This window comes from Somniosus microcephalus, chromosome 13 (genome assembly GCF_052327205.1).
Source record: "Somniosus microcephalus isolate GS21.2 chromosome 13, FLI_Smic_1.0, whole genome shotgun sequence".
Classification (NCBI taxonomy): Eukaryota; Metazoa; Chordata; class Chondrichthyes; order Squaliformes; family Somniosidae; genus Somniosus; species Somniosus microcephalus.
The window spans coordinates 73333128-73342208 of record NC_140999.1 but is presented as its reverse complement, the minus strand read 5'-3'; the positions used below and the strand labels follow the sequence as shown (position 1 = coordinate 73342208).

Below are 9081 nucleotides of genomic sequence, written 5' to 3'. Positions count from 1 at the left end.
GAGGCCTGCACTTCCCGAGCCTGCCGCACCGCATCGGGCGCCGCAGCGCCGGAATAGCGCCAGTTTTCAGGCGCAAACAGCCTTCAGTAGCGCTGGCAGCCGTTTGGGCACGTCGCTACTGAATTTTTGGTGCGCACAGCGCGACCTAGCACCGGCGCTAAATTTCCGGCGTTAAGCCCCGGTGCAGCGCAATCTCAATTTCTAGGCCTCTGTCTCTTCCTGTCACACTCTGCTTATATTTACTTAAATCGCTACACTGCTCTATTGCCTTGACTTTTCTCCTTAGATTTCTAAATTCCCCTCACCTGATGCCTCCTGTTTAGCAATGTCTAAACCCTTCAGCTGACTTGTCAACCAAATATACAATTAAAACCAAGATTAATGGATTAAAATTTTGAATCGGGAAATTAATCACAATTTTTTTTTTAATCGCCTGACAGCCTTACGAGTGATCATTGTTTTTGTCTTCAAACTTAAGCTTCAAAGGCTCTTTCTTGATCTTCAACTAAGCCTAGTTCACAATCATTATCAGGCTAGATTCAAAAACATCATCTTATTGACTAAGGTGAGGGTCTACGCTCCCAACTATTTGTTCATTTTTTTAAATTCATTCTCGGGATGTGGGCGTCACAGGCAAGGCCAGCATTTATTGCCCATCCCCAGTTACCCTGAGATGGTGGTGGTGAGCCGCCTTCTTGAACCGCTGCAGCTCGTGTGGTGAAGGTGCTCCCGCAATACTCTAATTCTTTGTAGCGGTTTGATACAACTAAGTGGCTTGCTAAGCTACTTCAGAGGGCAGTTAAGAGTCAACTAACATTGCTGTGGAACTGGAGTCACACAAAGCCAGACTGGGGTAAGGGTGGCAGGTTTCCTTCCCTAAAGGACATCAGCGAACCAGCTGGGTTTTTACGACAATCCAACAGTTTCATGGTCACTTTTACTGATACCAGCTTTTTATTTCCAGATGTTTTTCAAACTTTGGTTATCTTCACTTGGGTGAAAACACAACCTGGGGCCCTCAAAGGGTTAATGAAACATTAGCAAGGAAGGAAAGTATTTAAAGCACGGTCCGCTTAATCTCACTTTTCAGAGCACAGTCAATGCTCCTTAAGAAGCTGGGAGGTGCTCACTTCAAAACACTTGAGGGGTGCTAATGAGGTTTGTCAAAGGGAGGCCGTGGAGATGTCAACACCTTCTCCCCTCTCAGAACCTGTTGATGGGTTTTAAATATGGCAACATGATCTTCTTCAGAATAAACACAGCCCCAAATACGGGCATCGGCTAAGAGCAGCTGATTACACCAGCTCATTCCAAAGAGAGTCGGCAAATCCAAGGATCCGGGGCCATCGGGGAGAAAAGGGAACCTTTCCAAAAATGTAATTCCTTTCCTTTAAGGAATTTAAAGCAGGGCGAGTTGAGCCTGCGTTGCTCAGTTCCTCTCGCTCTCTCGCTCCAAGCCCCGCGTTGCTCAGCTCCTCTCGCTCTCTCGCTCCGAGCCCCACTTTGCCCGGGCTTTACCTCCGCTACAACCTTCCTCAGCGAAGCCTTCTCCTTTTTCAAAAGTTCTTCTTCCACCCGTGCGGGTCGCAGCTCCTCCAGCAGCCATGGAAGCCATCAAAAAGAAGATGCAGATGCTGAAGCTCGACAAGGAGAATGCCATCGACAGGGCGGAGCAGGCGGAGGCGGACAAGAAAGCGGCAGAAGAAAAGTTCAAGCAGGTTGGTTTAAGTAAAGGATTGGAGCAGCCAGCACGGATAAAAGATAGTGAGGGCACAGAGAGAAAAGTGGAAAGAATTAATGACTACCGGACCAATCTGAATACAAGATTCCAGACTTGATCCCTGGTGTGTGCTGAAGCGGTATAATACCCAGGTCAGGCCATATCTCGAATACTGCACTCAGCTCTGGCCACTGAGGTACCAGGGAGAGGTCTAAATTCTGGAGGTGGTGCAGAGAAGGGGCCACAAGGCTGGTACTTAGTTTCAGTGGGACTGGGTTACGAGAAAGGGTTAGAAAAATGTGGAGTCTTCAGGCTTGTAAAGAGGTGAATGAGAGAGGACTTTGCTAAAGTGCACCAGATACTAAATAAAAGTGAAAAGGTTAATGCTGAGCACTATTTTATATGAGTGGAGAACAAGGGAACAAGATACACGACCACAAGGCAAGGTCAGGGCTGATGTGGTGAAACACACTGGGAGTCGTTTCGACTTTGGGCGCTAGTGTAAAAGGAATTTCTCATAAAGGTAAAGAAATAGACTTTTAAAAGAGAAAAGAAGAAAACAAATGAGAGGAAAGCAAAAAGAAAGCAACCAAGCCCAGTGTCTACCCTGAACCTGAGCTGGTTACGGCAGAGAAGTTATATTTTGAGCAGCAGCTGCTTGCATCTCTTCCTAACACAAGAGTGAAAGAGTCCGTTCACCAAATCGAAGGGATGGAAACACTGATAGAGAGGAGAGAGAGAAAGAGCGAGAGGGGCAGAAAATGAGAGAGAGAGCGAGAGAGAGAGAAAGAGCGAGAGGGAAAGAGCGAGGGAGAGAGTGAGAGGGAAAGAGCGAGAGAGGGAGAGAAAGAGAAAGAGAGAGAGAGAAAGAGTGAGAGGGAGAGAGAAAGAGAGGGGGAGAGAGGGAGAGAGAGAGAGAAAGAGTGAGAGGGAGAGAGAAAGAGAGGGGGAGAGAGGGAGAGAGAGAAAGAAAGAGAAAGAGAGCAGGAGGGTGAGAGAGGGAGAGAGAGAGAGAGAAAGAGAGAGGGAGAAAGAGAGGGAGAGAGAAAGAGAGAGAGGGAGGGAAAGGGAGGGAGAGAGAGAGAGAGAGAAAGAGAGAGAGGGCGGGAAAGGGAGAGCGAGAGAGAGAGAGAGAAAGAGAGAGAGGGAGGGAGAGAGAGAGAAAGAGAGAGAGGGCGGGAAAGGGAGAGAGAGAGAGAGAGAGAAAGATAGAGAGGGCAGGAAAGGGAGAGAGAGAGAGAGAGAGAAAGAGAGAGAGGGCAGGAAAGGGAGAGAGAGAGAGAGAGAAAGAGAGAGAGGGAGGGAAAGGGAGAGAGAGAGAGAGAGAGAGAAAGATAGAGAGGGCAGGAAAGGGAGAGAGAGAGAGAGAGAGAAAGATAGAGAGGGCGGGAAAGGGAGAGAGAGAGAGAGAGAGAAAGATAGAGAGGGCGGGAAAGGGAGAGAGAGAGAGAGAGAAAGAGAGAGGGATAGAGAAAGAGAGAGAGAGGGGGGAGAGAGGGAGGGGGCGAGAGAGAGCGAGAGGGAGAGAGAGAGAGAAAAATAAGAGGGCGGGAGGGTGGGAGAGGGAGAGGGGGGAGAGAGAGAGAAAGAGAGAGAGAGAAAGAGAAAGAGCGGGAGAGAGAAAGAGAGAGAGAGAGAAAGAGAAATAGAGGGAGAGAAAGAGAGAGAGGGATGGGGGAGAGAGAAAGAGAAAGAGGGAGGGAGAGAGAGAAAGGGAGAGAGAGAAAAAGAGAGCGAAATAGGGGGCGAGCGAGAGACAGAGAGAGAGAGAGAGAGCATAATGAAGAGTACAAGACTGAATCCTTCCTCTCCCTCCTCCACATTGTAAATAAAGGAAGATTCCTTGAAAATCTAAGATGCTGTTAAAAGTTGCAGGAGCTGTGGATTAATTGAGGGGAAATTCAGGGCTGGGTGGGCTCCAGGTGCCAGAAGGGGAGTGAGCTCATTGATCGCCATTAAGGATATCCGAGCTGGACGTGAGTAACGGTGATGGGGCGAGCGCAGCAGCTGCAGGCAACTCACTCCCTTCCTTTTCTGGCAATCATGTTATGGGTGGACTGGGGTTTGACATCCAAAGTACTCGGTTATTACAGTTTGTGCTAAATCAGTGATGGCAAGATGAACACACAATTTCACTCGCTTACTGACTGTGAGTGTGAGCTCACTGACTGTGAGTGTGAGCTCACTGACCGCGTGTGTGAGCTCACTGACTGTGAGTGTGAGCTCACTGACTGTGAGTGTGAGCTCACTGACCGCGTGTGTGAGCTCACTGACTGTAAGTGTGAGCTCACTGACCGTGAGTGAGAGCTCACTGACCGCGAGTGTGAGCTCACTGACTGTAAGTGTGAGCTCACTGACTGTAAGTGTGAGCTCACTGACCGTGAGTGAGAGCTCACTGACCACGAGTGTGAGCTCACTGACTGTAAGTGTGAGCTCACTGACTGCAAGTGTGAGCTCACTGACCATAAGTGTGAGCTCACTGACCACGCGTGTGAGCTCACTGACCGCGTGTGTGAGCTCACTGACTGTAAGTGTGAGCTCACTGACTGCAAGTGTGAGCTCACTGACCATGAGTGTGAGCTCACTGACCATGCGTGTGAGCTCACTGACCACGCGTGTGAGCTCACTGACCACGCGTGTGAGCTCACTGACTGTAAGTGTGAGCTCACTGATTGCAAGTGTGAGCTCACTGACCATAAGTGTGAGCTCACTGACCACGCGTGTGAGCTCACTGACCGCGTGTGTGAGCTCACTGACTGTAAGTGTGAGCTCACTGACTGCAAGTGTGAGCTCACTGGCCATGAGTGTGAGCTCACTGACCATGCGTGTGAGCTCACTGACCACGCGTGTGAGCTCACTGACTGTAAGTGTGAGCTCACTGATTGCAAGTGTGAGCTCACTGACAGCGCATGTGAGCTCACTGACCGCGAGTGTGAGCTCACTGACCGCGTGTGTGAGCTCACTGACTGTAAGTGTGAACTCACTGACCGCGAGTGTGAGCTCACTGCCTGCGCATGTGAGCTCACTGACCGCGAGTGTGAGCTCACTGACTGTAAGTGTGAACTCACTGACTGTGAGTGTGAGCTCACTGACCGCACGTGTGAGCTCACTGACTGTGAGTGTGAGCTCACTGACCCCGGGTGTGAGCTCACTGACTGTGAGTGTAAGCTCACTGACCCCAAGTGTGAGCTCACTGACTGTGAGTGTAAGCTCACTGACCCCGAGTGTGAGCTCACTGACCATGAGTGTGAGCTCACTGACCCTGAGTGTGAGCTCACTGACCGCGTGTGTGAGCTCACCGACTGAGAGTGTGAGCTCACTGACCCCGGGTGTGAGCTCACTGACTGTGAGTGTAAGCTCACTGACCCCGAGTGTGAGCTCACTGACCATGAGTGTGAGCTCACTGACCCCGAGTGTGAACACACTGACTGTGAGTGTGAGCTCACTGACAGCGAGTGTGAGCTCACTGACCATGAGTGTGAGCTCACTGACCACGCGTGTGAGCTCACTGACTGTAAGTGTGAGCTCACTGACTGCAAGTGTGAGCTCACTGACAGTGAGTGTGAGCTCATTGACTGCGCATGTGAGCTTACTGACCGCGAGTGTGAGCTCACTGACCACGTGTGTGAGCTCACTGACTGCGCATGTGAGCTCACTGACTGCGAGTGTGAGCTCACTGACCGTGCGTGTGAGCTCACTGACTGCGCATGTGAGCTCACTGACCGCGAGTGTGAGCTCACTGACTGTAAGTGTGAACTCACTGACTGTGAGTGTGAGCTCACTGACCACGCGTGTGAGCTCACTGACTGTGAGTGTGAGCTCACTGACCCCGAGTGTGAGCTCACTGAATGTGAGTGTAAGCTCACTGACCCCGAGTGTGAGCTCACTGACCGCGCGTGTGAGCTCACTGACTGTGAGTGTGAGCTCACTGACCCCGGGTGTGAGCTCACTGACTGTGAGTGTAAGCTCACTGACCCCGAGTGTGAACACACTGACTGTGAGTGTGAGCTCACTGACAGCGAGTGTGAGCTCACTGACCATGAGTGTGAGCTCACTGACCATGAGTGTGAGCTCACTGACTGTATGTGTGAGCTCACTGACTGCAAGTGTGAGCTCACTGACAGTGAGTGTGAGCTCACTGACTGCGCATGTGAGCTCACTGACCGCGAGTGTGAGCTCACTGACCACGTGTGTGAGCTCACTGACTGTGCATGTGAGCTCACTGACCGTGAGTGTGAGCTCACAGACCGTGCGTGTGAGCTCACTGACCGCGAGTGTGAGCTCACTGACTGTAAGTGTGAGCTCACTGGCTGCAAGTGTGAGATCACTGACAGTGAGTGTGAGATCACTGACCGCGCGCGTGGGCTCACTGACTGTGAGTGTGAGCTCAGTGACCGCGTGTGTGAGCTCCCTGACTGTAAGTGTGAGCTCACTGACTGCAAGTGTGAGCTCTCTGACAGTGAGTGGGAGCTCACTGACCGCGAGTGTGAGCTCAGTGACCATGAGTGTGAGCTCACTGACCCCGAGTGTGAGCTCACTGACCGCAAGTGTGAGCTCACTGACCCCGAGTGTGAGCTCACTGACCACGAGTGTGAGCTCACTGACCCCGAGTGTGAGCACACTGACCGCGAGTGTGAGCTCACTGACCACGAGTGTGAGCTCACTGACAGCGAGTATGAGCTCACTGACTGTGTGTGTGAGCTCACTGGCTGTAAGTGTGAGCTCACTGACCGCAAGTGTGAGCTCACTGACTGTAAGTGTGAACTCACTGACTGTGACTGTGAGCTCACTGACCGCACGTGTGAGCTCACTGACTGTGAGTGTGAGCGCACTGACCCCGGATGTGAGCTCACTGACTGTGAGTGTAAGCTCACTGACCCCGAGTGTGAGCTCACTGACCGTGAGTGTGAGCTCACTGACCCCGAGTGTGAACACACTGACTGTGAGTGTGAGCTGACTGACAGCGAGTGTGAGCTCACTGACCATGAGTGTGAGCTCACTGACCACACGTGTGAGCTCACTGACCACGCGTGTGAGCTCACTGACTGTAAGTGTGAACTCACTGACTATGAGTGTGAACTCACTGACTGTGAGTGTGAGCTCACTGACTGTAAGTGTGAACTCACTGACTATGAGTGTCAGCTCACTGACCGCGCGTGTGAGCTCACTGACTGTGAGTGTGAGCTCACTGATCCCGGGTGTGAGCTCACTGACTGTGAGTGTAAGCTCACTGACCCCGAGTGTGAGCTCACTGACCGCGAGAGTGAGCTCACTGACCCTGAGTGTGAGCTCACTGACCGCGCGTGTGAGCTCACTGATCCCGGGTGTGAGCTCACTGACTGTGAGTGTAAGCTCACTGACCCCGAGTGTGAGCTCACTGACCGCGAGTGTGAGCTCACTGACCCTGAGTGTGAACACACTGACTGTGAGTGTGAGCTCACTGACAGTGAGTGTGAGCTCACTGACCATGATTGTGAGCTCACTGGCCACGCGTGTGAGCTCACTGACTGTAAGTGTGAGCTCACTGACTGCAAGTGTGAGCTCACTGACTGCGCATGTGAGCTCACTGACCGTGAGTGTGAGCTCACTGACCGCGTGTGTGAGCTCACTGACTGCGCATGTGAGCTCACTGACCGCGAGTGTGAGCTCACTGACCACGCGTGTGAGCTCACTGACCGTGCATGTGAGCTCACTGACCGCGTGTGTGAGCTCACTGACTGTAAGTGTGAGCTCACTGGCTGCAAGTGTGAGCTCACTGACAGTGAGTGTGAGATCACTGACCACGCGTGTGGGCTCACTGACTGTGAGTGTGAGCTCAGTGACCGCGTGTGTGAGCTCACTGACTGTAAGTGTGAGCTCACTGACTGCAAGTGTGAGCTCACTGACAGTGAGTGGGAGCTCACTGACCGCGAGTGTGAGCTCAGTGACCATGAGTGTGAGCTCACTGACCCCGAGTGTGAGCTCACTGACCGCAAGTGTGAGCTCACTGACCCCGAGTGTGAGCTCACTGACCCCGAGTGTGAGCTCACTGACCCCGAGTGTGAGCACACTGACCGCAAGTGTGAGCTCACTGACCCTGAGTGTGAGCTCACTGACTGTGTGTGTGAGCTCACTGACTGTAAGTGTGAGCTCACTGACCCCAAGTGTGAGCTCACTGACTGTGAGTGTGAGCTCACTGACCCCAAGTATGATCTCACTGACTGTAAGTGTGAACTCACTGACTGTGAGTGTGAGCTCACTGACCGCATGTGTGAGCTCACTGACTGTGAGTGTAAGCTCACTGACCCTGAGTGTGAGCTCACTGACCATGAGTGTGAGCTCACTGACCCCGAGTGTGAGCTCACTGACCGCGAGTGTGAGCTCACTGACCCTGAGTGTGAACACACTGACTGTGAGTGTGAGCTCACTGACAGCGAGTGTGAGCTCACTGACCATGAGTGTGAGCTCACTGGCCCCGAGTGTGAGCTCACTGACCGCAAGTGTGAGCTCACTGACCCCAAGTGTGAGCTCACTGACCGCGAGTGTGAGCTCACTGACCCTGAGTGTGAACACACTGACTGTGAGTGTGAGCTCACTGACAGCGAGTGTGAGCTCACTGACCATGAGTGTGAGCTCACTGGCCCCGAGTGTGAGCTCACTGACCGCAAGTGTGAGCTCACTGACCCCAAGTGTGAGCTCACTGACCGTGAGTGTGAGCTCACTGACCCCGAGTGTAAGCTAACTGACCACGAGTGTGAGCTCACTGACCCTGAGTGTGAGCTCACTGACCGCGAGTGTGAGCTCACTGACCCCAAGTGTGAGCTCACTGACCATGAGTGTGAGCTCACTGACCCCGAGTGTGAGTTCACTGACCGTGAGTGTGAGCTCACTGACCCCGAGTGTGAGCTCACTGACCACGAGTGTGAGCTCACTGACCCCGAGTGTGAGCTCACTGACCGCAAGTGTGAGCTCACTGACCGCGAGTGTGAGCTCACTGACCGCGAGTGTGAGCTCATTGAGCTCCAGCAAAACACGGAAACCAAGTTTATACCTGGAGACTAACGTGAAAAAGAAACTGCCAATTGACTCCACATAACCATTATTGGCCGTTCATCCGATTGGAATTACCTGCATCAGAATTCCGATCGGGAGCAATGTCTGAACATCGGCAGAGAGTTCACTGGAAGGCTGTTAGTTAGGGAGTCCGGTTCTAAATTAAGCATCCTTAGCACTGAAGGGGCATTGTTATAATATACATCTCATGTGGGGAGAAAGCCACTTCCATAGGAGACTCACCCGGCGTATGGGAGACACACGCTAGTCATAGAGGGGACACGCACCAGTCATATGGCACATGAGCCAACCCTGTAGGAGATACACCA

The 9081-nt window shown here is 52.4% G+C and overlaps 1 protein-coding gene across 3 annotated transcripts in view; it reads left to right on the top strand.

Annotated features, from left to right (window-relative positions):
• Window positions 1–1407: 1407 nt before the first annotated feature.
• LOC147108420 (tropomyosin alpha-1 chain) overlaps window positions 1408–9081 on the top strand; it is a 177105-nt gene continuing 169431 nt past the window's right edge. Inside the window, exon 1 of one of the 3 annotated variants that reach the window (XM_086005041.1) lies at window positions 1408–1718. In XM_086005041.1, coding sequence (XP_085861167.1) covers window positions 1605–1718 — 114 coding nt within the window. In that variant the 5' untranslated portion in view covers window positions 1408–1604. The remainder of the gene's footprint in view (window positions 1719–9081) is intronic. The other 2 variants (XR_015080589.1, XM_086005040.1) reach the window with 2 other exon arrangements.